The 27,865-nt window shown below is 50.2% G+C and overlaps 2 protein-coding genes across 4 annotated transcripts in view; one reads left to right on the forward strand and one right to left on the reverse strand.

Annotated features, from left to right (window-relative positions):
- Positions 1-8,405, reverse strand: part of SLC44A2 (solute carrier family 44 member 2 (CTL2 blood group)) — a 28,180-nt gene extending 19,775 nt beyond the window's left edge. For both annotated transcript variants that reach the window (XM_082651196.1, XM_082651194.1), the window contains exon 1: positions 8,285-8,405. In XM_082651196.1, the coding sequence (XP_082507322.1) occupies positions 8,285-8,315 (31 nt within the window). In that variant the 5' untranslated portion in view covers positions 8,316-8,405. The remainder of the gene's footprint in view (positions 1-8,284) is intronic.
- Positions 8,406-16,938: 8,533 nt separating this feature from the next.
- AP1M2 (adaptor related protein complex 1 subunit mu 2) lies at positions 16,939-26,373 on the forward strand. 2 transcript variants are annotated; one of them, XM_082650925.1, is made up of 12 exons: positions 16,939-17,046; positions 18,175-18,331; positions 18,518-18,585; positions 20,486-20,616; positions 20,724-20,871; positions 20,981-21,107; positions 21,601-21,749; positions 21,830-21,901; positions 24,026-24,184; positions 24,684-24,809; positions 25,447-25,522; positions 25,953-26,373. In XM_082650925.1, exons 1-12 carry the CDS (start codon positions 17,005-17,007, stop codon positions 25,973-25,975), a joined length of 1,278 nt encoding a protein of 425 aa, XP_082507051.1. In that variant the 5' UTR covers positions 16,939-17,004; the 3' UTR covers positions 25,976-26,373. The 2 variants fall into 2 exon arrangements, with proteins under 2 accessions (XP_082507051.1, XP_082507052.1); XM_082650926.1 differs by having other exon boundaries at positions 21,607-21,749.
- The last annotated feature ends 1,492 nt before the right edge of the window (positions 26,374-27,865 follow it).

Consider the following 27,865-nt stretch of genomic DNA (forward strand, 5'->3'; position numbering starts at 1 on the left):
TCCCCGACCAGGGATCGAACCCACATCCCCTGCACTGGAAGGTGAAGTCTTAACCACTGGACAGCCAGGGAAGTCCCTACCACGGTGTCTTAACCATTTAGGCCAGGGGTTGACAAACCATCCGTCCCGTGGGGCAAATCCATCCACCATGCTTTCATATGGCTCAGCACTAGGAATGGTCTTTCCATTAAGTGGCTGAAAAACATCAAAGGAAGACTATTTTGTCATGTGAAACTCAAATGTCAGTGGCTATAAATCAAGTTTGCTTGGCACAAGCACAAGCTCATTCGTTTGCATATTGTTTTTTTTAAAAAATAAATTTATTTTGTTTATTTTTGACTGCATTGGGTCTTCGTTGCTGTGCCCGGGCTTTCTCTAATTGTGGCAAGTGGGGGCTACTCTTCATTGCCGTGCACGTGCTTCTCATTGCGGTGGCTTCTCTTGTTGCAGAGCACGGGCTCTAAGCATGCGGGCTTCAGTAGCTGTGGCACGAGGGCTCAGTAATTGTGGCTCGCGGGCTCTAGAGAGCAGGCTCAATAGTTGTGGCGCACGGGTTTAGTTGCTCCGTGGTTTGTTTGATCTTCTCAGACCAGGGCTCGAACCCGTGTCCCCTGCATGGGCAGGCGGATTCTTAACCACTGCACCACCAGGGAAGTCCCCGTTTTCATATTGTTGATGGCTGCTTGCTTTCATGTTGTCTGTGGTCTATGGCAGACTCGAGTAGCAGGCATAGATTGTATGTGAAAATATGGGCTCTCTGGCCCTTTACAGAAGTTCGCTGCCCCCTGGTCTCTAAGCCATCAACCCACACGTGTTGAGCCCAAGTCTGTGCCAGCATGTTTCATGTGCTCTGCTTATAACAACCGGCAGTGGTAAAGGCATGTCATCCATTCCCGGTAATGTGGGTGGGGAAATGGACAAGCCCTTTCCCTCTCCAGGCTAACGTTTTCCTGTGTGGAGAATGGGACTCATCCTTGCATTTACTGGTAGCTGTTGCCAGGGCTTGGTGCTCAAAAAGCACTTAGCACAGGTCTGGGGTACAAGGCTTTAAGGAATGGTAACCAGGGGAATTCCCTGGTGGTCCAGTGGTTGAGACTCGCTTTCACTGCCGAGGGCTCAGGTTTGATCCCTGGTCAGGGAACTAAAATCCCGCAAGCCACGGCACGGCCAAAAGAAAACAAAAAAATAAGAAAAAAGAAATGCTAACCGGGAGCACGGTACCATTTGACAGAGGGGGCAAACTGAGGCCACGTGCTGGTGAGGGATGGAGCTCTGAATCAAACCAAGGTCCCTCCGGCTCCAACCCAGGCCTTTTGTGGGCAGATACTGGCAGAGGCAGAGCTAAAGATGTGACAGTGGTGGGGGAGAAGGCATGGGAAAGTCGGACCGTTAGACCAGGATCGGGGAGGGGAGGCGGCCGTTGGGTCCCAGCCTTGCTGAGTACGACGGCCGGCCCACCCGGTTCAGTGGGTGTAGGAGATAAGGAAACAGATACAGGCTACCCAGTCACGATGCTCGTGCCAGGACATCAAGTGCCACCCAGCCTGAGGCTTCTGGATACAGGCCAAGTCCCCAAAGCCTACAACAGCCAAGGGCCTCGCCCATGCAGCCAGGCCAGCTCACCATTGCCTTCCCAGAAATCTCTGCCTGGGTAATAGGCATCCCAGCTGCCCAGAAAAATCCCTTTGACAAAAGGTTGGGGTAGGAAAGCTAGAAGTGATTCTACTGGCCACCATGATAGGACCAAAGATAGAGCACCTACTGTGTGCCGGGCACCAAAGCAGTTATTTCCTTCTAGGAATCCATTTTATCCTTTCAATGAAGCTCTGAGGACAGATGTCACAATGAAGAAATGGAGGCACAGAGATGCTTTGTGACTTGTCTGAAATCACACAGCCGGCAGGAGCTGAGATTTTGAACTCTGGTCCTGACACCATGCTCTCTTTTTTTTTTTTTTCCAAAAATTTTTTCAATTGTTTTTGGTCGCACTGCGAGGCTTGTGGGATCTTAGTTCCCTGACCAGGGATCGAACCCAGGCCCTCCCTTGGCAGCGAAAGCACAGAGTCCTAACCACTGGACTGCCAGGGAATTCTCTCAATTTTTATTTTATATTGGAGTATAGTTGATTAACAATGTTGTGTTAGTTTCAGGTGTACAGCGGAATGATTCCATTATACATATACACCTATCTATTCTTTTTCAAATCCTTTTCCCATTTAGGTTATTACACAGTATCGAGCAGAGTTCCTTGTTGGTTATCTATACCATGCTCTTGAAATGTGTGTTCTGTGAATAACTCCGATTAACTAAGCATTTACTGTAGACCCATCTCTGAGCTAAGTGCTATACCCACACGAGTTCACTGAACCCTTGAGGCAGCCCCGAGAGGGAGCTGATACTGTCATTAACCCCATTTTCTGGATGGAGAAATTGAGGCTCAGATATGCAAAAGGTACAGATATGAAAGGTTCAGGGATACTAAAGGTCTCTGCTAGTACAGAGCTAGAAGAATGGAGCTGGGACTGGAACGGAGCCAATCCTGGGTTCCAGAACCTGGCTGAGAGTCAGAACTCTGCTTAACTTTTTTGTAGATGTGTTCATTTATTTAGCCCCTTGCTACAAGGCGATTCATGTCCCTTGACTAGTGCTATCACCTCTGGTCTGGTTTCCTGGCTTCTGCCATTGCACCCCAGAAAGGCCAGGGGGTACCTGTGAACCCCTGAGCCAGGCTAGGTTCCTCCTCTGCTCAGAACTCAATGACTCCCACCTCTCTCAGAACAGAAGCCCAGGGAATTCCCTGGCAGTCCAGTGATCCAGTGGTTAGGACTCCGCGCTTTCACTGCCCAGGTTCAATCCCTGGTGGGGGAACTAAGATTCTGTAAGCCACGTGGCACGGCCAAAAAAAAAAAGAGCAGAAGCCCAAGTCCTCCCATGACCCACAAAGCCCTGTACACTCTGCCCATCCCCTCTCTGCCCCCACCTCCTCCCATTCTACCCCCTTGATCTCTCCACTCCAGCCACACGCGCCTCTTGGCTGCTCCTCAAACACACCAGACACGCTCCAGCCCCAGGGCCTTTGCACATGCCTTGCCCACTGCCTGAAACATTCTGTACAGCTCCCTCTCTCACTCCTCTGGTCACCTCAGGATGACCTTCTCTGATCCTGTTTGAAATTTTAAACCGTGCTTCCAGGCCCTGTAGATCACTCCTATCCCTCCTTCCTGCTAAACTTTTCTCCAGAGCACCTTCTCTGACATTGTGAGAATTTTCCCCATTCATCTTAGTATCTTGTCTGGGTTCCTTTCTACAATTTCAGCTTGACAAGTGCTGGATCTCCAGGGTCTAGGACAGAACCTGGCACATGGTACCTGCACAATAAATGTTTGCTGAAGGAAGTTATGAATGAACTTGCTTATGTTAAGTAAACTGTATGCTTATCAACACTAAAACAAAAAAACAACTTCAGGTAGAACAAGCCTTTGGACTAAGAAAAATCCCTCTCCCTCTCATCCCTGGCCCAGAGCCCTCACTTCCTCTCCCTGGGGGCAGTTCCTCTCACTGGTTTCCCTTCTAGACACTGTCCACAGGGCACATACCTAAGCAGATTTCTAGATGTTTATCTCTCATCCCCCCCTGTTTTGTTACACACCCTGTTCCTCACTTTGCTATTTCACAAACTAACATAATTAGACATTGTTTTGCATCTGCAAGGCTCTTCATCTCACAAGGGAACATAGTAGCCCACCATAGGAACAGTACCCTTTCTCATCAAACCAGCCTGAGGAGCTTTAAAAAGATACAGATGCCACACATACACACAGAAATAAACAGTCTAAGCTCTGGAAAGAGTCTTCTTGGCTGTCTTACCTCCGGGGTGAGGACAGCTAGCTGAGGGTATGTGAAGGGTTCTTTCACTTGGAAAGCTAAAATCTTCTGTGCGGTTGAGGGCTTATTTTTAATTTTCAGCCCCTACCCCCAGCCCAGCAGAGAGAATATATTAATTTTGTTATAAAAGAACTTCAAATCCTGTTTAAAAATAATCCTCCCTGGGAACTCCCTGGTGGTCCAGCGGTTAGGACTTGGCACTTTCACTGCCGTGGCCCAGGTTCAATCCCTGGCGGGGGAACTAAGATCCCGCAAGCTGCGTGGTGTGGTCAAAATAATAATTATTATTATTATTCTCCCATTGGGGATTGACTGGGAAGGGGCAGGAGAGAACTTTCTGGAGTGATGAGAAGGTTCTTACAAGAGATCTACAAGTTTTTTCTAAGGGCCAGGTATTAAAAATTTTAAGCTTTCTGGTTCAAATGTCATCTCTATCACATATTCTTCTAAGAACGCTTTAAAAATACAAGAGCCATTCTTAGTCCAGGCCACAGTGCAACAGTGTAATAACAATACCTTATACTACTGAGCTATACCCTTAAAAATGGTTTAGATGGTAAATTCTATGTTATGTATTTTACCACAAAAATTTAAAAAAATATATTAATAATGATAGGCGCTCGGGCTTCCCTGGTGGCACAGTGGTTAAGAATCCGCCTGCCAATGCAGGAGATATGGGTTCGAGCCCTGGTCGGGTAAGATCCCACATGCCGCTGAGCAATGAAGCCCGTGCACCACAACTACTGAGCCTGCACTCTAGAGCCTGCGAGCCACAACTACTGAGCCTGCATGCCTAGAGCCCGTGCTCCGCAGCAAGAAAAGCCACCGCAATGAGAAGCCCATGCACTGCAAGGAAGAGTAGCCCCCGCTCGCTGCAACTAAAGAAAGCCCGAGTGCAGCAACGAAGCCCAAACGCAGCCAAAAAGAGAAAAGCAAATACCGTATGCAGCCAAAAATAAAATTAAAAAAATAAAAACAAAAAAATTAAAAAAAAATAAGGATAGGCCCTCCTTGGGCATGAGGGGATTCAGGAAACTGGTAATATTTTTTACCTGATCTAGATGCTGGTTACCTCATACATTTAGAATCTATACCCTTTTACGTATGAATTTTCTACTTCAATAAAAACTTTAGGGAGTTCTCTGGTGGCCTAGTGGTTAGGATTTGGTGCTGTCACTGCTATGGCCCAGATTTGATCCCTGGTCGGGGAACTGAGATCCTGCAAGCTGCACGGCAGGGCCAAAATATATTAAATAAATAAAATGGAATTTCATCTTTAAAAAAATGTTTAAAATATTCCGCTTGATTGGTTCAATGTAAGAGGGTCCACCCACAAATGCACAGCTTAATGCAACCATCAGCAAAGATTGAGGAGGGTTTCCAGGTGCTGATGTGAGAAAGGGATCATCTCCGACATATATTAAGAAAAAGGAAAAAAAAAGCAACACGATGTGAAACAAACACCTTTTCATTCAACAAATATTTGTTGAGCACCTACTATGTGCTATGTGCCAGGCACTATGGATACACCTTCAAACCAAACAGACGTGCCTTCTTGCCTCATGAAGCTAGTACTCTAGGGATGTGCTGACATTTTTGTAAAAGGGGAAAAAAGCCACTAAATAAAGAATATGTATATAATTGCATGCAAAGGTCTAAGGCCTAGACTTTGGAAGAAAACACAAGATGTTGTAATACTGATGCAGCCCAAGAATGAAGTGTGATGTTGGGAGAGGGAGCAAGAGGGAGATTTTTCATGATAAAGCTTGTTATCTTTTGTTTTTTGAAGCATGTGAATGTATTATCTCTTCCCCTGCAAAAGTTACAATTAACAATATCCTCTTCCACAATATTTTTAACAATTCAGATGCCAGAGCCCTACTGCTGGCTGAGTTGAACTCTCTAGCGAGTGAGCCATGGAATCTGCTTTTAAAACAAGCACCATGACTTTTTTCCCAGTCCCCGAACCCCATCAGAGTCTATTGTTTTAGGTTCTAGAATCTTTTTCCATACTGCTCATGCCAAGAGTGGGCTGGGAAGGATGGCAGCGCCCCTTGTTGACATCCGTCGGGGCCGGGAGCCATTTCCTGGCTTCCTCAGAGATGCTGCCTTTCTCTAGATATGGTGTCTGATAGGGAAGGAGCTTTCTGTCCTGCCCAGTCTTGTCCAAGTATGTGCCTCAACAGATAGGGCTGTTTCTCCAGCAGTTCATGGAAAAATCCATGTCCCCAGTATCACCAGTCCCAGAGCCCTCCTGAGCACGTACAGCTTACCAGGCACTGTGCAAAACACTTCCCACCAGCCAGTACAGTCTCCCCAGCCCTACAGATGAGGATACAGAGTCTCAGAGAGGTCACCAACTCGCACATGGCCACACATCTTGTATGTATCAGAATCAACCAGGATTTGAGCCTATGTCTGTCTGATATCACCCACTAAATTCACAATGACCGATGGGAAGGCACTGGGGTACAGGGGAGGATTTGTGAGCCACTCTTTCCAAACCACACTGTTCCCAAAGGAAATCTTGTTATCTGATTTCACAGGGCAGAGCAAGGGCCCTAGGTTTTTGGTTCTGATGAGAATGGACTACTTACAAACTAAGCAAGACACCACCACCCCCTGCCCACTCTGAGGATTCAAGCCATGTGGCCCCTCTGGAGGAGTTGAGGGCCTGGCTGCAAGACCCAGCTGAAGTCTCCATCTCACACTCTCCAGCCTCACAGAGAGAAATAATTAAGCAACTGTGTGGTTTGCTTGCTGTTCCCTCTGCCACATTTTGCTTAAATCTTCCCATGGCTGGCTCAACCTCCAGCCCTTGGTCACCTAAAATAATCCCAGATGATCCTCCCCCCACCACACACACACACACTCCTACCTAAAATTACGTATTTATTCAAGAATTTTTCCACTCTGTTGACTGCTGTGTTCTCCGTGTCTAGACACTGCCTGAAGGATGCTCAATACATATTTGTCGATGGAATGTGCTTCTAGTGCCCAGCACAAGGTCTGTTGGGCACATAGGTCCCCTGTCTCCTGTGTGTTCCTGGCAAGACCATGTATGGCTGGCTCCCTCTGGCCAAATTCAAGGCTGGGTGAATCATATCACTGTCCACCCTGCCCCCAGGCTTGCCTCAGGGAGACCAAAGATCCCTCAGGTGCTGCCCACAGGCAGGCAGGACCCCAGGCAGAGAATCCCAGATCAGAGACAGCCAGCCACACCGAAGGGACGTACAGCACGGGCAGCCACAGGGTCTGGGGCTTGGGCCAAAACCAAGAGCAAGGGGGCCCCTCAGGAGGTCTGGGCTGGCAGCTTCAAGCAGAGAGGGGAGAGGCTGTGCAGTTGCCAGGCCCTGGGCTGGGCTGGGCAGGGAGAGCCCAGCCTCCCCTATCTGTCTCTCTTTGCAGCCTCTGAAGGCCACAGTCCCTGGGGGGAGGGAGGCACAGCTCTCGCCAGCTCGTTTTTCTTGATTATTTTTGAGCGGTTTCCGGCCCCCTCCCCAAGGCCCTTCTGTCTCACAGTTTCCAGGAAGTTTCAGACACACAAGGAGGGGTGGCAGAGCCCTTTTAGCCCAAGGCAGTGCCACGTGGGCCGTGTGCCCACCTGAGCCCTGGGGACCCAAAATGGAGGAGAAAAGAGAAACTGAGGACCGCACGCCCCTCCGTGGAACCCTGGGAAGGGAAGCTCTGCAGGGCGTGGGTGGGGAGGAAGCCTCATCTTTGCCCCATCCCATAGGCCCAGAGGCCGCCCTCAGAGGTTCGCGGGGGGGGGGGGTCCCGTCGCTGGGACCCCTCGAAATGGGAGCGAGCGCCCCCGGCTCCTTGCACAGGGCGGGGAAAGTTTCTCAATTGTTTCCTGTTTCCTTCCTGTTCCTTCGCCGGTGGCGCCCTTGTTTCCGCCCTTCCCAGACGGCGGGCGAGACCCGATCGCCTCCCACCCCAGCACTGGGTCTGCTTAGTCTTGCCTCAGTTTCCCCATCTGGCCGAAAGCCCGGAACGGCTACTTCTAAGGGAGTGTGAGCAGGAGGAAGAAGTGGATAAAGGGAATTGGAAGAGGAGGATTTGGGGAGGTTGGGGCCCTGGTCCTTTTCCGAGCCCCGGTCGCCGTGCCTCCCCTCCCCCGCCCTGCATCGAGCCGCCCAGATAACGGGACCTCCCCGGGCGGAGCATGCGCCGTGTGTCCCGACCCATCAGCCGGAGGGGGAGCAGGGGCTCCCGAGAGGGGATGCAGGGCGACCTGGCGGGAGCAGGTGGATGTGGGCTCGGCGCAGAGCAGGATGCAAGGCCGGGAAGCAGGAGGCCCCCAGCTGCAGCGCGGCTGTTTAAGATCTCGGATGTCTCCCCCCACCAAGGCCCCCGAACTCAACAGAGGCGGCCGCGGGCCAGAGGCGGCTCCTACCGTAGGCTCCGTCCTTCCGCTCGTCCACCATGGCCGCGGCGGGCGGGGAGGGGAGTCTGAGCCAGCGCGACCCCAGCCCGGCAGGGCGAGAGGCTCCGCGGGCTGCAGCGCCCCGCCCCGGGTCCGGGCCCGCCCCTCCCACCTGGTCATCCCCTCGCGACCCCACCAATGGGAGTCCCGAGCGGGTGGGGGCGGGACCCAGGGGCGGGGTCGAGCTCGGGAAGGGGTGGAGCCCCAACCTTTGTTTCCTATCTGGGCTCTCGAGAGACCCTCTAGGTTCGTTTAGTGGGCAAGGAGCAGTCGTCATTCATTCAATCTATCCATCCACTCATTCGCCAGATAGATATTGAGTGTCGACTGTGTGCCAGTGAACAGACAAAAAGATGCTATTTTTCATTCATCAGATTGGCAAGAATTTTAGAGTTTGGTAACATCAAGCGGGGTGAGCTGATGCTGTGGGTCAGAATGTTCTCTGGCAGAAAGATTAAATCCAAACCGTGTTCACCCTATATGATTCCTCTCTGCCACTGATCCTGGAGAAACCATATGCACGGCGAGTACGTGCCAAAAGGTGTTACCTGCAGTTTTGGGAGTTCTTGTAAAAAATGGTGGAGAACATGTATGTCCACCAATTGAGGGGTGCATACAACACAACACAACAGAAGAGAACACCATACAATGGATGAAAAGAATGAAATCATTAGGGAAATGCAAATTAAAACTTGATAATAACACCACTACATACTCACTGGAATAGCTAAAACTCAAAATACTGAGGGTACCGAGTGTTAGTTAGTATCTGGACCAAATGGGGCTCTCCTACACTGCTGGTGGGAATGTAAAATGGTACAACTACTTGGAAAAAAGATCTGGTAGTTTCTTATAAATGGGCATCAACCATATGACCCAGACATTCTACTCCTAAGTATTTACCCAAGAAAAATAAAACCAAAACCACTAAAAAAAAGAAAGAATAGAAAAGAAACCCACAAAATGTGTATGCAAATGTTCATAGCAGCTCTGTAATAGCTTTATTCATAATGGCTCCTAGCTTGAAGCAACCCAAGTGTCCAGTGTCCATCAACGGGTGAATGGTTCGTCAAACTATGGTCCATCCATACCATGGAATACTCCTCGACAAGAAGAAGGAATGAACTATTATTGGTAACTGCCACAGCATGGATGAATCTAAAAAAAAAAAAAAGACATTATGCCCAGTGAAAAAGGCCAGAGACTTTGATATGAAGTTCTAGAACAGGCATAGCTAATCAACCCATGGAACATGAATCAGGGGTGGCCTTTGCTGTTGGTAGTGATTGGCAGGAAAGGCCATAGGGTGACTTCCTGCGGGGGCAGAAACAGGACTGTGGTTAAACAGATGGATTCAGTTTGTCACAGTTACTTGACTTCTGCCCTTTCTTAATATATGTTACATTTTAATAGTGGGAAATATCTCAATAGTTTAAGAAAGAAGGAGGTGGCCCTGCAGGTTAGTGCAAGAGTAAATGTTTAAGGAGATTAGTCAGCATCAGGTGAGGTATTAAGTGCTTTTCATTAAATCTTTATCACCTTTTTCCCATTGGGGAAAATGACACAGGAAGATTAAGCAATTTATTAAGTATTTTGTGTTACTCCTTGCAACCAGCTGCAGAAAGTGACACAGAGAGGGTAACTAATTTACCCACAAACACACAGTTAGTGAGCACTGAGCTGAACAAGAATTTGAACGCGTGAAGGCTAACTTCACATTCCACATACATTCCACACCCCTCAGCCATAACCCTGCAGAGTAGCTCAGCTAGGCTTTCAGGTCCTATTGGTGAGTAAAAATAGCAAGTTGTTTTTAGTCGGTTACCTTTGGTATGAGAAAGAGAAAGAGAGAGAGAGATACATCAAACAGACACACAGACACACATCTGCACATAACAACAGAAAAAGATTTCAACTTTATAGGGGATGTCAGAAGGACCAGGATGGGGGAGGGGAGGCAAAGGGGACTTTTTCCTAATCTATCATGTTCTATCTATCTTTCTCTCTGTCTCTTTAGTGGAAGAAAGTATTCATGCGTTTCTTGGGTAATGAAAACTCTATTTCAAAAAATAGATTCCAGGGGGCTTCCCTGGTGGCGCAGTGGTTGAGAGTCTGCCTGCCGATGCAGGGAACACGGGTTCGTGCCCCGGTCCGGGAAGATCCCACGTGCCGCGGAGCGGCTGGGCCCGTGAGCCACAACTACTGAACTTGCGCTGTAGAGCCCGCGAGCCACAACTGCTGAAGCCTGGGCGCCTAGAGCCCGTGCTCCGCAACAAGAGAAGCCACCGCAATGAGAAGCCTGCTCACCGCAACTAGAGAAAGCCCGCACACAGCAACAAAGACCCAACGCAGCCAAAAATAGACAAAATTAAATTAAAAAAAACAAAAAATAGATTCCGTGGAAATTCCCTGGTGGTCCAGTGGTGAGGACTCTACCTTTACACTGCAGGGGGTGAAGTTTCGATCCCTGGTTGGAGAACTAAGACCCCGCATGCCGCGGGGGATGGAGGGAGGGGGATGGGGAGTTATTGCTTACTGGGGACAGAGTTTCCGTTTCAAAAGAGGAAAAGAGTTCAGGAAATGGGTGGCCGTGTTGGTTGTGCAACAATGTGAATGTACTTAATGCTACTGGACTGGACACTTAAAATGGATAAAATGGCAGATTTTATGTGGTAAATATATATTAGCACAATAAAAGTTTTTAAAATAGCTTTTTAAAAATACGGTGCAACACAGTTGTGATGGGGGCACAGGAGACTTGGGAAAGCAAAGAGGAGGGATCTGACCTAGACAGGGGGTGGGAGGTCAGAAAGGGCTTCTGAAGAGGAGGCCTGAGAGCTGAGTGAGAACCAGGTGGAGTCAGTGTGTCTGAGTCAATGGGTTCAAGCGTGCCTCCTCGGAGAGGTCATCAGGGGTCAAACTTTGTCAAGCAGGGCAGCTTGAGGGCATTGGGGAGCCCCGGGCTATGTGAGGGTGAGGGAGGGCCATAGGACTGTGAGTTTCAGGGAGATGCCTTTAGTGGTGTGGAGAAGAGATTAAGGGGGGTGTCTAGAGGCAAGGTCCCTGTAGGCATCTAGGAGGAACTGGGGCAGGGCCTCAGCCTCTAGGGACGGGGGAGGTTGCAGCTGCAGTGGGGCAGCTGGGCACACAGAGCTGCTCTGTTCTCTGATCCCACTGAAGCTTTTGGGCTCATGAATTTTTCAGCCAAACAGACCTTGAGTTTCAGATTCCAGGGCGCTGGGCCCAGGCTTTTAGGTTCTGTTTACTGCCTGAAAACATCTGAGGGCCCCAGGAGAAGGACCCTTGCAATGTTCAATGATGCTGGGGCTGGGGCGAGGGACTGGCAGTGTCCTCAATCCACTCAGTTTACCTTCTGAGCAAGGGGCTGGTCGAGGCACGAAGGACACCCCTCTTTTGGGCAGAGGCAACCTAAAACCTTGGGCTTTGCAGGGCTAGAATTTCCAGCTCTGCCTCCGCTGGCTGGGTGATTTTTGTACAAATCATTCACTCTTTCTGAGCCTCAGTTTTCCTATCTGTCAAATGGAGATAACAGGTTTCCTTACTCAGAACATTGTCTCCCACATTGGAGACTTTTAGGGGAGCCCCTGAGTGTAGTGAGCACCAAATAGGGGTTAGCTATTGTTAGTAATAGTAATGCTTGTATCCTGTAATGAGACAGAAGAGGGCTGGGACCTAGCTCTCAAACTCCACAACTCAGGTTCAAATTCTGGCTCAATTGCTGTGTGGTCTTGGGCAAGTGGCTTCACCTCTCTGTGCTTCTGTTTCTTTCTCTGTAAGAGGACATGAAGGTAAGCGCTCAGTGGATGATATTAGAAGCAGTGGGTGGTTCTGATAGATGCTGTACTCTCTCCTTCCTTCCTCAGGTCCCCTGTGGGGATGCCCATCCCCCTTTCACAGGCTGATAAAGACCTGGGGCTGGGTTTGGTGAAGGAGGGACTAAGCACGGGAGAGCTGAGTGTCTCCCCCTAGAGGCCCTGCAGGACCCTCCCTCCCTCTGTGGAGCACGATCATTCTCAGGCAGGCTGAGATTTATTTTCCCTTTCCTTTCCCCTCCCCACCACAAACTTCCCTGCCAACAATCTTGGGGTGGAACCCAGGGTCCACGGTAGCTGATGAGCTGGGAGGCTCCATCACAGGCACAGTTCCAAGCATCGTGTTGCATGTCATAACTCAGCTGAGCTGCGCTGTAACCTAATTAGGAAAGAGCAGTGGTTTTTTTACTGTGTTTGTTTTTATTTTGTTCTGGTTCTTTTTTTCCTTTTTTTCTCTTTTTTTTTTTCATTTTGCAAGGTTTTTAAAAAAATTTTATTGGAGTATAGTTGATTTACAATGTTGTGTTAGTTTCAGGTGTACAGCAAAGTGATTCAGTTATACATATGCATACATTCATTCTTTTTCAGATTCATTTCTCATATAGGTTATCACAGAATATTGAGTAGAGTTCCCTGTGCTATACAGTAGGTCCTTGTTGGTTATCTACCTTATTATATATAGTAGTGTGTGTATGTAATCCCAAGTTCCTGATTGATCCCTCCCTATTTTTTTTTTTTTTTTTTTTTTTTTTGCGGTACGCGAGCCTCTCCCGTTGCGGAGCACAGGCTCCGGACGCGCAGGCTCCTCGGCCATGGCTCACGGGCCCAGCCGCTCCGCGGCATGTGGGATCCTCCCAGACCGGGACATGAACCCGTGTCCCCTGCATCGGCAGGCAGACTCTCAACCACTGCGCCACCAGGGAAGCCCCCCTATTTTTTTAAATTTTATTTGTGTGTGTTTTAATTGAAGTATAGTTGATTTACAATATCATATTAGTTTAAGATGTACAGCACAGTGATTCAGTTATACTATATACACACACACACACACACACACACACACACACACACATTATTCTTCAGATTCTTTTCCCTTATAGGTTACTACATAATATTGAATATATTCTCTGTGTTATACAGTAGGTCCTTGTTGGTTATAGTAAAGTGCAGTTTTAACTGTATCTCATAGATGTGCAAACCGAGATCCAGGGAGGGGAAGCCAGGTGCCCAAGGCCATCCAGCTGGCTGCTTGCATACCCAGGACTTGAGCCTAAGCCGTAGGTCCAGAGCCCATGCACTCAACCAGCACACACACGAACAACAACAGAAACAATACTATTACCAGCTTTGTGCCAGGCTCTGCAGTGGGACTTTCCCTTGGGTTACCCCTGCTCTGAAGATCATGGTGGAAATTCAGGGATGGGAAGCCCGTGAACTTCAGCACAGTTAAGGGATCGGCAAATAGTCCCTGGCAGTAATGGGATCTCATCACATCACCATTTACCCTCAGGACTTTCTCAAATGTCAGCTCCTTCTCTGATCTCCCTGACTCACAGCCCCCCATTTATTCTCCAACACACACACACACACACACACACACACACACACACACACACCTCACAGCTTGTGGGATCCTAGTTCCCCGACCAAGGATGGAACCTGGGCCCTCAGCAGTGAAAGCGTGGAGTCCTAACCACTGGACCGCCAGGGAATTCTTAAGGGTCACCTTATTTTTTTTGGTTTTCAAGTTGCATACCTCTCGCCCTCCCTAGGAGGAGAGCAGTGGAGTGGCTTTGTCTGCGTCACCATCCATAGTGTCCCAGGAGCGCTCAATAAATATTCACTCACTGAATGAACCATCATCACCATAATGAAAACGGCTTCCATATATCCAGTCTAGCACACAGTAGGTGCTCAATAAATGTAGGTTAAGTGAATAATATAATAATTATAGTCATACTAATGATGACCATTTATCTTTTCAACATTCTATCAACATCCTAATGTCACATAGTAGGACCTTATAAATACGTTGGGAATGAATAAGAGTAACATCAGGGGAGGGAATTCCCTGGTGGTCCAGTGGTTAGGACTCCACGCTGTCACTGCTGAGGGCCCGGATTCGATCCCTGGTCAGGGAACTAAGATCCTACAAGCCGCGTGGCACAGCCAAAAAAAACAAAAAAAAAGAGTTAACATTAGGGGATAAAGATGTGGTACATATATGCAATGGAATACCACTCAGCTATAAAAAAAGGATGAAATAATGCCATTTGCAGCAACATGGATGAATCTAGAGATTATCATACTAAGTGAAATAAGTCAGACAAAGACAAATATCATATGATATCACATGTGGAATCTAAAATATGACACAAATGAATTATCTACAAAACAGAAACAGACTCACAGACACATAGAACAGACTTGTGGTTGCAAGGGGAAGGGGGGTGGGAGAGGGATGGATTGGGAGTTTGGGATTAGCAGAAGCAACCTATTATATATAGTATGGATAAACAACAAGGTCCTGGCCTTCCCTGGTGGTGCAGTGGTTAAGAATCTGCCTGCCAATGCAGGGGACATGGGTTCGAGCCCTGGTCCAGGAAGATCCCACATGCCGCGAAGCAACTAAGCCCATGTGCCACAACTACTGAGGCTGCGCTCTAGAACCCGTAAGCCACAACTACTGAAGCCTGCATGCCTAGAGCCCGAGCTCCACAACAAGAGAAGCCACCGCAATGAGGAGACCACGCACCGCAACGAAGAGTAGTCCTGGCTCACTGCAACTAGAGAAAGCCTGCGCCCAGCAACGAAGACCCAATGCAGCCAAAAACATAATTAATTAATTAAAGAAAACCAAGGTCATACTGTATAGCACAGGGAACTATATTCAATATCCTGTGATAAACCCATAATGGAAAAGAATATGAAAAAGAATATATATATGTATAACTGAATCACTTTGCTGTACAGCAGAAATTAACACAACATTGTAAATCAACTATACTTCAATAAAATAAATTTTATTTTACTTATGTATTTATTTATTTTTGGCCATGCCCTGTGACTTGTGGGATCTTAGTTCCCTGACTAAGGATCGAACCCACACCCTCGGCAGTGAAAGCATGGAGTCTTAACCACTGGACTTCCAGGGAATTCCCTAATAAAATAAATTTAAAAAAAAGAGTAACATTAGAGTGTCGGTCAACAGATGAATGGATATAGAAGATGTAGTATATATACACAATGGAATACCACTCAGCTGTAAAAAAGAACAAAATTTTGCTATTTGCAGCAACATGGATGGACTTGGAGGGCATTATGTTAAGTGAAATAAGTCAGACAGAGAATGACAAATACTGTATTATATCACTTATATGTGGAATCTAAAAATTACGACAAACCAGTGAATACAACAAAAAAGAACCAGACTCACAGATATAGAGGATAAACTAATGGTTACCAGTGGCAGGGGGAGGGGCAATATAGGGATGGGGGGTGAGGCACAAACTATTAGGTGTAAGATAGGCTACAGCATGTATTGTACAACACGGGGAATATAGCCAATATTTTGTAACAATTGCCAATGGAGTGTGACCTTTAAAAACGGTATAAAAATTTTTTTAATTAAAAAAAAATTGAAAGAGTAACATTAGGAATAACAATAAGAGCAGCTACTTGGGGAATTCCCTGGCGGTCCAGTGATTAAGGCTCTGCGCTTCAAGAGTAGCCCCCGCTCGCCACAACTAGAGAAAGCCCGCGCGCAGCAACAAAGACCCAACGCAGCCAAAAATAAATAAAAATAAAATAAATTTTTTTAAAAAAAGACTCTGAGCTTCCACGGCAGGGGCCACTTGTTTGATCCCTGGTCGGGGAAGTAAGATCCCACATGGCTGTGGCCAAAAAAAAAAAAAAGGCAGCTACATTTGTCCTGCTAAGAGTGTAACTCATAGTTCCTGTCACTGAGTGAAAGAATAAATTATTTAGTAAATATTTATGGTAATAATTAATTAATTAGACACATATTGAGCACCCAGCACTGGGTCCTGGGGACACAGACACGAAAAGGACAAAGTCCCTGCTCTATTCGGGTGCACATGCAGTGGGAGTGACAGAAGAAAGAAGATGAGTGGATGGGGACTTCCCTGGTGGCACAATGGTCAAGAATCCGCCTGCCAGTGCAGGGGACATGGGTTCGAGCCCTGGTCCAGGAAGATCCCACATGCCGCGGAGCAACTAAGCCCGTGCGCCACAACTACTGAGCCTGCACTCGAGAGCCCGCGTGCCACAACTACTGAAGCCCAGGCGCCTAGAGCCCATGCTCCGCAACAAGAGAAGCCACCGCAAGGAGAAGCCCGTGCACCGCACTGAAGAGTAGCCCCTGCTCGCAGCAACTAGAGAAAGCTTGCGCACAGCAACGAACGAAGACTCAACGCAGCCAAAACAATAAAATAAAATTAAAAATTAATTAATCAATTAATTAAAAAAAAGATGAGTGGATGGGTGGATGGATGAATGGTTGATTGGTTGGATGGATAGATGAATAGATGGATGAATGGATGGGTGGATGGTTGGTTGGATGCATAGTTGGTTGGTCTGGAGTCCCCACCCATCAGCCCTCCAGGGCGCAAAGGGAAAGTGAGGCGGGGTAGCTGTCCCATCCGAAGCTCCGCCCCTCCCTGCCCCCGCAGCGTCTTCTCGTCGGCAGACTGCGCCGCTCACCTGGTGGCCTCCCCTTTAAGACGCGTTCACCTGGGTGCTCACCTGCGCGCGGGCGCTTCCGCAGGAAGAAGGAAGCGGCGCCACCGTCGCCTCCCGGCCCTCCCTCCCCACCAGCCAGGTCCGCCGGCCGCCACCATGTCCGCCTCGGCTGTCTTCATCCTCGATGTCAAGGGCAAGGTGAGTCTGGGCGCAGGAAGTGGGGAACGGACAGGTGAGGCTGCACCCTCCCGGACCCCGAGACGGCCCCTCCTTGCAGGCAGCGAGGCCCCGGAAAGCTCTGGGGGCGTGGGGACACCCCTCCCCCAATCCCTGGGAGTCCCGCGTCGAATCCCACCTCCACTGTTCACTAGCCGCGTGTTTGAGGCAAGGGGCTTCTCCTCTCTGAGCCTCAGTCTCCCTGTCCGTACAAATGGGAATAACAGAAGCCCCCACCCAAGAAGAACGAATACAACCTTATGCGTGTATACCACCTAGCACAGTAGCCCTGCTGCAAACATTAGGCGTTCAGTCAATTGAAATTATTATTTCTGTCGCCATCATCATCCACAGTGCTAATATTTGGGAAAGACAGCAGGGGCCGGAGAGCCTAATTCCCCTTTGGGGCTGTCCTGTCCCTTTCTGGTGTCCCCTCCCATTCGTCTTGTCATTCGGTAGCAATAATAACAGTGGCGGTGAAAATAATATTTCTGATAATAATCATAGTGGGAGCTAAGGTGTGTGAGGACCTGCGGGTGCCCTCTCTGTTCTAAACACTGGACTAAACAACCTCACCAAGTAGGTATTATTATTGCTGCTTGCCAGGCAGAGCTATATGAACTATGAGAGATGTATGAGAGATACATGGATATAATTATTTCTTTTCTTTTTTTCTCTCTTTCTTTCCTTTCATCGTCACTACCTCACCGATTTGGTGCATGTGGAGCCTGGCTTGAGAGCGGGAATTCTGGAGCCGGGGCATCTTCGTTCAATTCCCAGCTTCCTCACTGACTATGGGCGTGGTTCATACCTCAGTTTCCCCATCTGTAAAATGGAGATGGTGATACCACGTACTTCACAGGGTTGTGGTGACAACAGAATAAATTAGCAAACAACCAGGCTTTAGCAGATGTCAGTGAGGGCTCTAGACGCTCTAGCTGTCATTATCACGTGCCCATTTTGCAGAGGAGGAAACTGAGATGCAGAGAGGCAGAGCCTTGCCCACGCCCCCTCAGCCAGCAAGTAGGGTCAGAGCTCGGCACTCTGATGCCCCCGGGCGGACAGTCCCTGGATCCCAGCAGTGACCAGACCTTCTCTGCCCACCCTTAGCCCTTGATCAGCCGCAACTACAAGGGCGATGTGGCCATGAGTGAGATTGAGCACTTCATGCCTCTGCTCATGCAGCGGGAGGAGGAGGGCGCCCTGGCCCCACTGATGAGCCACGGCCGGGTCCACTTCCTGTGGATCAAATACAGCAACCTCTACTGTATCCGGGGCCACGGGAGGATCCCTGGGGGCCCGGAGTGGTGGGCAGCTCAGGCCCAGAGGTGGTGGGCTGGGACAAGAGGTGCACAATACAGCAGTGGCTCAGGCTGGAGGGTGAGGGTTCAGGGTCTGTGCTCCATTGGAACCCTCCAAAACGGCACATTTTCCTTAACCTCGCCGCCCGCAGTGGTGGCCACCACACTGAAGAACGCCAACGCCTCCCTCGTGTACTCGTTCCTCTACAAGACAGTGGAGGTAGGTCCTGGCCTTCCATTGGCCGGCTGGTCTGTCTGTCTACCTGTCTAGCCCACCTCTTTCGGAATCCATCTCTCCTAGGAAGATTTCCCTGGGGGTGTCACCAACAAAGCCCCATCGCTCTGTGTTCTCATTAGCTGCTGTGGGATCATCTCTCCCTATAGGGTAGGAACCAAGGAGGTCTCCGGTGCTCAAAACTGAACCAGAGGGAACTGGGTTCCAGACCCAGCTCCCCCACTTCCTGGCTGTGTGACCTTGAACAAGTCACTTCTCTCTGTGCCTCTCAACTGGGTTTAGTCCTGCCGCAGGGTTGTTGTACAAATTAATCAAATTTGTACCTCTAAAGTACCTAAAACAGTGCTCAGTATACAGTAAGTGCTCAATAAAGGGTTGGTATTATTGTTAGCATTACCACTAATGTTGTATCATACTATCATATGGTAATTTATTGAGCCCTTACTATATGCCATCCTCAATGACTGAGAAAGTGCTCAGTAAATACTTTTTTTTTTCCTTTGGCCGCCGTGTGGCTTATGGGATCTTAGTTCCCGACCAGGGATCGAACCCACACCCTCGGCAGTGAAAGCACAGAGTCCTGGACTTCCCTGGCCATCCAGTGGTTAAGACTCCGTGCTTCCACTGCAGGGCACACGGGTTCGATCCCTGGTCAGGGACCTAAGATCCTGCATACCACACGGTGCAGCCAAAAAAAATTCCTAGTAAATATACTATACTTCGACAAACAAGAGATCTGTATTGATTTGTCTCCTCTCTGCCAGGCAGAGATGGGGACACAGCTGTGCATAAGACAGGCGCTGTCCCTGCCTATGCTGAGGAGTTAAAGGGCAAGAAGGAGGGACTTCCCTAGTGGCGCAGTGGTTAAGAATCTGCCTGCCAATGCAGGGGACACAGGTTCAAGCCCTGGTCCGGGAATATCCCACATGCCACAGAGCAACTAAGGCTGTGCGCCACAACTACTGAAGCCCTCACGTTCTAGGGCCTATGCTCCGCAACAAGAGAAGCCACTGCAAAGAGAAGCCCGCGCACCACAACAAAGAATAGACCCCGCTCCTACTCGCCGCAACTGGAGAAAGCCCATGTGCAGCAACAAAGACCCCCCAAAATAAATAAATAAATATGTATATAAAAAAATAAAGGGCAAGAAGGAGATTCAAAGGGACATTGTGATAACCAGTCACTGGGGTGCTAGTCTCACCCTGATACTCACAGGGGTCAAGGGATAGTGGTGGCTTCACTGAGGAGCTGAGGCCTGTCACAAGGAGGCTGCTGTGAGGAGAGTGTCCTAAGCAGTGGGCATAGCATGTGCAAAGGCCCTGAGATGGGAACAGAAAAAAGGCCAGAGAGGCTGGAGCAGGATGAAGGATGAGGTTTCCAATGCTGGGTGACTGACAGGTTCTCTGCTGTGGTGATACCTATTAATCCCAGGGACTCCCATCTTGGGGTCCCCCAAGTCCCAAGGGCCCCTGGATAGAATTCAGGGAGTCCATAAACTGAGACGTATTTCTGTGTAACAGTTTTCCTTTGCCATCCTGCGTTTCTTTTTGTTTTTTTTGTTTTTTGCTGTGCGTTGCGTCTTGGCTTGTGAGATCTTAGTTCCCTAACCAGGGATGAAACCTGGGCCCTTGGCAGTGAAAGTGCAGAGTCCTAACCACTGGACCACCAGGGAATTCCCATCTTGTGTATTTTATTTCATGCATTTACAAACCTTGTTCTGAGGTGGGTCCATTCCAGGAGGGCAGAGACCCTGTTGGCTTTGTTCACCATTAATATACCGACAGTGGTATATAGTAGGCACTCAATAGTTGCTTGTTGGGTGGCTACTCAGCCCACAGCTACACCAGCCACACCTCTGTGGATGTCGGTCTCCCTGCACCCGCAGGTATTCTCTGAATACTTCAAGGAGCTGGAGGAGGAAAGCATTCGAGACAACTTTGTCATCGTCTACGAGCTGCTGGATGAGCTCATGGACTTCGGCTTCCCACAGACCACGGACAGCAAAATCCTGCAGGAGTGAGTGGGCCCTGGGTCAACCACAGTGTGGGCCATGGGTAGAAGAAAGTTGGGGAGGGCTGGGGAAGTGTCCCTGGGCCTACCTGCTCATCTCCCTGCGCTGCCAGATACATCACGCAGCAGGGCAACAAGCTGGAGACGGGCAAGTCGCGAGTGCCACCCACTGTCACCAATGCTGTGTCCTGGCGCTCGGAGGGCATCAAATACAAGAAGAACGAAGTCTTCATCGATGTCATAGAGTCCGTCAACCTGCTGGTGAGCCCCCATACCTCTGCCCCACCCCTGCCATGGCCTTAGGGCAGGAGAGTGGGCCCTATGCCTGTTGACACCGCCCCCCCCCCCCCCCCCGTGTGTCCATCCTCAGGTCAATGCCAACGGCAGTGTCCTGCTGAGTGAGATCGTGGGCACCATCAAGCTCAAGGTGTTTCTGTCAGGAATGCCAGAGCTGAGGCTGGGCCTCAATGACCGCGTGCTCTTCGAGCTCACTGGCCGTAAGTTTCTGGAAGGGGGCGCAAGTGGGAGCCTGAGACTTCGTCCCATCAGGGGTGGGTGGTACCGAGAGACTTGCAGTCAGTTCTGAAATAGCACTCGCCCGCCCTCTTCTGGTTGTAACCAGTACTGCAGCTGCTGGTTCCTTGCGCAAACAACTGCTTCATTATTGAGTGCCAGGCGCAAGGAGACCGCAGTGAAGAAAAAAATCCCTGCCCTCATGGGTCTGACATTCTAGCGGGAGTAGGGGACAGAACAGCATCATATTTAACAACCTGGCAGCAAGAGCCTGATTCCCGGAGTTCAGATCCTAGCTCCGCTCTTGGCCAGCTGGGTGACCCTGGGCAAGTTACTCATCCACTCCGGGCCTCAGTTTCCTTATCTGTTAAATGGGGGTGATCGTAGCGGTAGAAAGGGAAGACAAGGATAGGGACCATGCCCCGGGCTCCAGGGTCGCCCCAGGCTTCAGGATCACGCTGCTAACTCGGCTCCGAGTTTCAGGGAGTAAGAACAAGTCCGTGGAACTGGAGGATGTGAAATTCCACCAGTGTGTGCGGCTGTCTCGCTTCGACAACGACCGTACCATCTCCTTCATTCCGCCCGACGGTGACTTCGAGCTCATGTCCTACCGCCTCAGCACCCAGGTAAGGCAGGGTCAAGCCCCTGGCAAGGGGTAAGAGTTGACCCCAGAGCCTCGGAGAACTCCCTCTTCCTCTGTCTGTAGGTCAAGCCGCTGATCTGGATTGAATCTGTCATTGAGAAATTCTCCCACAGCCGCGTGGAGATCATGGTCAAGGTGGGCCCTGGGGAATAATTACAATGCTGGATCCGCCCCTTCATACCCGCCCCCCCTCCCCCATCAGTGTAACCTCATCTCCTACCTCCCTCCCTGCCCCTCACTTCCTTCCAGCCACATGAGTCTTCTGGCTGGTTCTCAAACATGCCAGGCATGGTCCCCGGCTGTCCCCTGGATCATTCTGCCCCCAGCCACCCATATATACACATAGCTTGCTCCTTCACCTCCTTCAGTTCTTTGCTTAAATGTCACCTCCTCAGAGAAGCCCTCCCTGATTTTCCCACCTCCCTTCTTTGCTGTAGTTTTTCCCTTATTACTTACCACCATCCGACACATGATCTGTTTTACTTATTTACTTTCATACACGTAGATAAACCATATAGTGTATTTATATGGTTTAAAGATTAATAATAAACCACACAGCTTATCTGAACGTGCCTGGCTCCACCAGCTCTTCTGAACCCCTACCTGCCCCTCTCCCAATTACTGCTCCCCTTTTGCCTGCAGGTAATCACAATTTTGAATTTCCTGTAAATAATTTCTTTGCTTTCCTTTATAGTTTTGCCACCTGCATTTATAACCACAAATATTTCATTCTTCTGGTTTCTGACCTTTATATCCATGGACTGGAGCTGTATGACTTTCTGTATAATTTGCTTTGTTCAGGTAACGTGGATTTTTAAGAGGAATCCCAGCAGCCAGAGCTTAGTGCATCCATTTCTGTGGCTGTAGAATATTCCACCGTGAGAATCTTCCGTCCCATCTGTTGCATGGGTTGTTTTCAGTTCCTGGCTACTCTGGTTCACCTTACCATGAATACCCCTGTGCTTGTCTGCTGGTGCCCCAAGCAAGAGCTTCTCCAGAGCATATAGTTAGCCCCATTTACAGATGGGGAAACTGAGGCCCAGAAGAATTAAGATGTCATTCATCTAGGAAGGGAGGGGGCAGGTTGAACTTGGGTCTGCCTGGCTCAAGAGTCTGTGTTCTCCGATTTAACTTTGTTCCCCAGTCTTAGTCTTCGGGGAGCTGGGTTGTGGAGTGGATGGTCACGGGGCGGGGGTGTTGACATCCCCAGTGTCCCCATCTCTACGGGCAGGGAAAGTGGAAAGGGCCTTAAAGCTGGTGCCTTCCAGAAAGAACACCCCCTGCATTGTTTTACCTCCAGGTCCTCTGCCCCCAATCCCACCTCTCATATACCCCCCCCCCACCACCAAATTCATAAATAAGAGCAGTCATCATAATGCTAGCTACTGCACATGGACACTTAGAGTCCTTGTGTTAAAAGCCAGATCTTAAAAAAGATCTGGCTATAATGTTGTAACTTATCTGTAAGGAGAACATGTGAGGATTGAGAACACAAGCTTGGGTCAAATCCCTGCTGTGCTGGTTATCAACTGCGTGACTCGGGCAAAATGCTCTTTCTCTCTGGGCCTCAGTCTCCTCATCTGTAAAATGGACCTTAGGAATGGCTCCTACTTTAGAGAATTAGTGAGAGGGCTAACTGCTTGGCACAGGGCCCAGCACATGGTAGGGGGTCGGTAAATTTCAGCTTTCAAATGAAAACTCTGTGATGGGCTGAGGACCCTTCAGTCTTTGCAGTCAGAATCTTCGGCTGTGAGTCTTGGCCAGGAGCCTTTACTTTCTTGTCTGTGAAGTGGGCTGAGAGCAGAGCCTGCCTTAGAGGCTGCTCAAATGAGGGATCTTTTGAACCAGACAAAGGTGTATGACACTTTCCAAACGGAAGGCACCAAAAGCAGGGCCTCTGGGGGACCTCCCTGGCAGTCCAGTGGTTAAGACTTTGCGCTTCCACTGCAGGGGGAGTGGGTTCCATCCCTGGTCGGGGAACTAAGATCTTGCATGCTCTGCATACAGCCAAAAAACAAAACAGAAAAACAAAATCAGGACCTCTGGAGTCTCTCCTGGGTGTGGACCCCGGCTCTGCCACTTGTTGGCTGTGTGTCTCCAGGCAAATGCTTTAACTTCTCTGTGCCTGTTTCCTCATCTGGAAAATAGGCTGGATTATGGTCCCCACTTCAGGGCTCTTGATGAGCTGGCACATGAAAAGGCCTTGGTGAAAATTTGCCTGAGTGAACTCCTCATGCCCCATGTTCTCTCCACTGACAGGCTAAGGGGCAGTTTAAGAAGCAGTCGGTGGCCAACAGCGTGGAGATATCTGTGCCGGTACCCAGCGATGCCGACTCCCCACGCTTCAAGACCAGCGTGGGCAGTGCCAAGTACATGCCAGAGAAGAACGTCGTTATCTGGAGTATCAAGTCTTTCCCGGTGAGCACCGGGGATGGGCGGGGGATCTGGGGGACCTACCCCTGCTTCTTGAGAGCAAGGCAGAGAATAAATCAGAGAGCCACCTACGTGTGCACACGGCTATCCTTCGGGGATGATAAAGCTGGAATCCAGACCAGCATAATAGTTAAATTCTCCCAATCCCAGACAGTCTTGGGAATCCCACTTCCTCTCATGGAGCCTCAGTTTGCCCATCTGTAAAATAGGCAATATCATATTATCCACATCCTTGGGCTGCTGGAGGGAGGATTGGTCTGTCCCTGGGATATTGGTGGGGCTGTTCATCAGGGCCTGGAAAATGGGAGGTGATCATTAGAAGGTCCCCAACCAGAAGCTTTGGCTGTGAGTCTTGGCCAGGAGCCTTTACTTTCTGGTCTGTAAAACGGGCTGAGAGCAGAGCCTACACCTAGGGGCTGCCATGAGGATTGTCTGGGGTATAGAGGGGCCCCTCAGTGTGTCTGATACCTCCATGTGCCCTCAGGGGGGCAAGGAGTACCTGATGCGCGCCCACTTTGGCCTCCCCAGCGTGGAGAAGGAGGAGGTAGAGGGCCGGCCCCCCATCGGAGTCAAGTTTGAGATCCCCTATTTCACCGTCTCCGGGATCCAGGTGAGAGAAGTGGGCAGAGTGGCTCCTCTCCTTGACCTCAGTGGGTTCCCTGCTCTCCCGTCTCTTAGCTTGGATCACCTCCATTCCCTGGCCTGGCTCATCTCTCCTTTGCAATCATCCTTGTCTTTTCCTGGAACAGTGTTGCCTTTTCTACTCTTAGCCTGGGTCCCCTCCCCCTCCCCCTCTTACTTTGCCCTGTGCCTAAACTGTGTTGTGTCTCTTCCCTTATACTGGGCCATCTTTCCCACTGTCCAGGACCACCTCTCCCCTAACCCCCACGCACACTGTCCTTGCCACATCTTCGCCCTGAGCCATGTTACTTCATTCAGTCTGTGCTTCCTTTTTTTTTTTTTAATATTTATTTATTCATTTGGTTGCACTGGGTCTTAGTTGCGGCAGGCGGTCTCCTTAGTTGTGGCATGCGAACTCTTAGTTACAGCATGCATGTGGGATCAAGTCCCTTGACCAGAGATCGAACCCCGGGTCCCCTGCATTGGGAGCTCAGGCACCACTGTGCCACCACAGAAGTCCCCAAGCCTGTGCTTTCTTATTCCCCAAAGTTGTGTTATATATTTTCCCCTGGCCCCAGCCAGCTCTCTCCCCCTAGCATGGGCCACCTCCTTTCATCCCTTTTCAGGTCCGATACATGAAGATCATCGAGAAGAGTGGTTACCAGGCCCTGCCCTGGGTCCGCTATATCACCCAGAGTGGCGGTAAGGCAGCCCAGCTCCCTGGGATGACGGAGACAAGGAGATGAAAGGGGATGGTCTTGGGGCTTTAATACATCCTGTCTCAGAGGGCTCCAAAACTCAACAGGCCTGGCCCCAAGTCTACCCTGTCTTTGGCAGTGTGCCACCCTGGGCCTCGGTTTGCTTATCTTTAAAGTGGGGACAGTTGCCAGTCCAGGTTAGTGGTGGTGGGGTTTGGATGAGGGGCTGAACACATAGCACCCCCATCTACTGCCTGGAAGCAGGCTTGTTGCTGTGGTTACAGTCCCCATGTTTGAGCCAGTCCATAGCCTTGTTACATACCTGTAGGGTTGATCATGAGCGCTGGGGAAGGGGCTGGACTTGGGTGGGGGGCCTGTCCCTTTGTCTCCTTTCCCCAGTTCTGAGATGGTCCCCGCTCATTGTTTCCCTGCAGATTATCAACTTCGTACCAGCTAGAAGGGAGAAGAAGTGGGGGCTTGAACATGGGCCGTCCTCTCCTCAGGCCCCGACTGCGAACTCTAGAGAGAGAGGGAAGATGGGATGCGTGTGTGTGTGGGGGACGGCAGTCCCTGAATTAGCAGTTTCTTAAGGGCTGGCTGGCTCCCAGCCTTTTCCTTTACCCATAGGCTGGGAGGGATAGTCTCCCTGTCTCCAGGCTCCCGCCCCTCCCCTCTCCCATTTTATATGAAGAAATAGAAAAGGGACTTGAAGTCCCCCTCATGAGTGCCTTCTTGCAGTGACCTGCCTTAGGAGGTGTGGGGAGGCCCTCCTCCACAGCTGCTGAACCCAGAGACACCGCGAGCCCAGAGACCCCGCTGGCCCATTCTGAGTTTTAGGATGGCATTAAAAATGAATCTAGCTGCTGTTATGTGTTTCTTGGCTGGCGGCTGGGGGGTGCCAGGGCTGTCCCCTGAAGCGCTGGGATAAGCGTGAGCAACACATATCCATTTCTCATCCCGGTTGCCACTCATCTGGGCCCTCGCCGTTGCCCCCACTTTGGTTCCCAGGGCTCTGGGCTTCCCTCCCCCACGACAGCCAGTTACCATCATAGCCGCCAGAGGGCGCCCGTTAACTCCTAAATCAGATCATAGCTCCATTCTTTTTAAAAAGTAAAAGTCAAGCGCTCACAGCAGCCCACAGGCCTGATCAACATTACCCCTCCCCGTCCCCTACCTGCCCTCACCTCCTGCCCCCTCTCTCCCCCTCTCCCTCACTCTTCCTGGACTTACTAGGCGTGCTCCTACCTTAGGGCCTTTACATCTGCAGCGTCTTCACCTGGTATGCTTTCCCCCAGAGATCCACATGGCTCCTTCCCTCACCTTCAGGTCTCAAATCAAATGTCACCTCCTCAGGGTGGCCCTCTCTGACCTCTCTCTTTCAACGGCCTTCTTTTCCCAAGAGACTATTACTTATCCCGATTTGTCAGCTCCACAGTGTATACCATTCTGAAATATGTAATTATTGTCTTCTCCAGCCCTAAACGGTAGGCGTCCTGCAGCAGGAGGCACCCAGCTTGCTCTCCACTTGGCCGCCTAGTACACAGTAGGTGCTCCGTAAATGTTTGAAGGTCTCTGTTAAGAGCCTCCGACCGCGACTCTCGCCTCCCAGGCTTACCCACGTGGCACCTGCAGCGTGAACTTTCCTCCACGCCCTTGCACTTGCTGTGCCCCGGCTGGCCCCATCTGAGCCGAATGTGATTCCTTCCTCATCCACCCCATTTCCACGTTTTATTTTCTTCACCGTGCTTAAGACTATCTAAAATTATTTAGTTGCTTGAATGTGCGCTCCCCAGCGCCGGGTTCCTGCACACAGAGAACGGTTCCTGCACACAGAGAGTGAATGAATCAAATAAAGCGCTCAGCACAGTAAGAGCTATTAAATACTTATCGCACGGTAGAACTCCGAACAGGGCGGCCCCAGCCCTGCCTCCCTTTCCCTCGGAGGTGCCGAGGTCCCGGAGCGGCCCGTGCTACTCTGCTCCTGACCTTTCTCCCCTGGGTCAGTTAAACCGGCCCTCTTTCCCGCCCGCCCGGCGCATTTGAAAAACCGAAAACCCCGCCATTGCCGGCGGTCTACCGGTCGCCGCAGTTCGCCCAATCAGAAGCGGACCCGCCCACGCCCGTGTGCACAGCCTCCCTGGAGACGCGTGGCCATTGGCTGCGCTGGCCGAGTGGGCGGGGCACTATAGGGTCCAGAGCCGGGCAATGCAGCTGGGCTGCAACCTCGCTAGTTCTTAAGAAAACGAATCCGCGGCGTTCGGGGGCGGGACCCCGAGCGCGTTGGCTCCGCCCCCTGGCGGCCGGCTCGGCTGCGGCGTCGGCGTCTGCTCAGAACAGACCCCGCCCG

The sequence above is a fragment of the Grampus griseus genome (genome assembly GCF_964374135.1).
Source record: "Grampus griseus genome assembly, chromosome: 3".
Taxonomy (NCBI): Eukaryota; Metazoa; Chordata; class Mammalia; order Artiodactyla; family Delphinidae; genus Grampus; species Grampus griseus.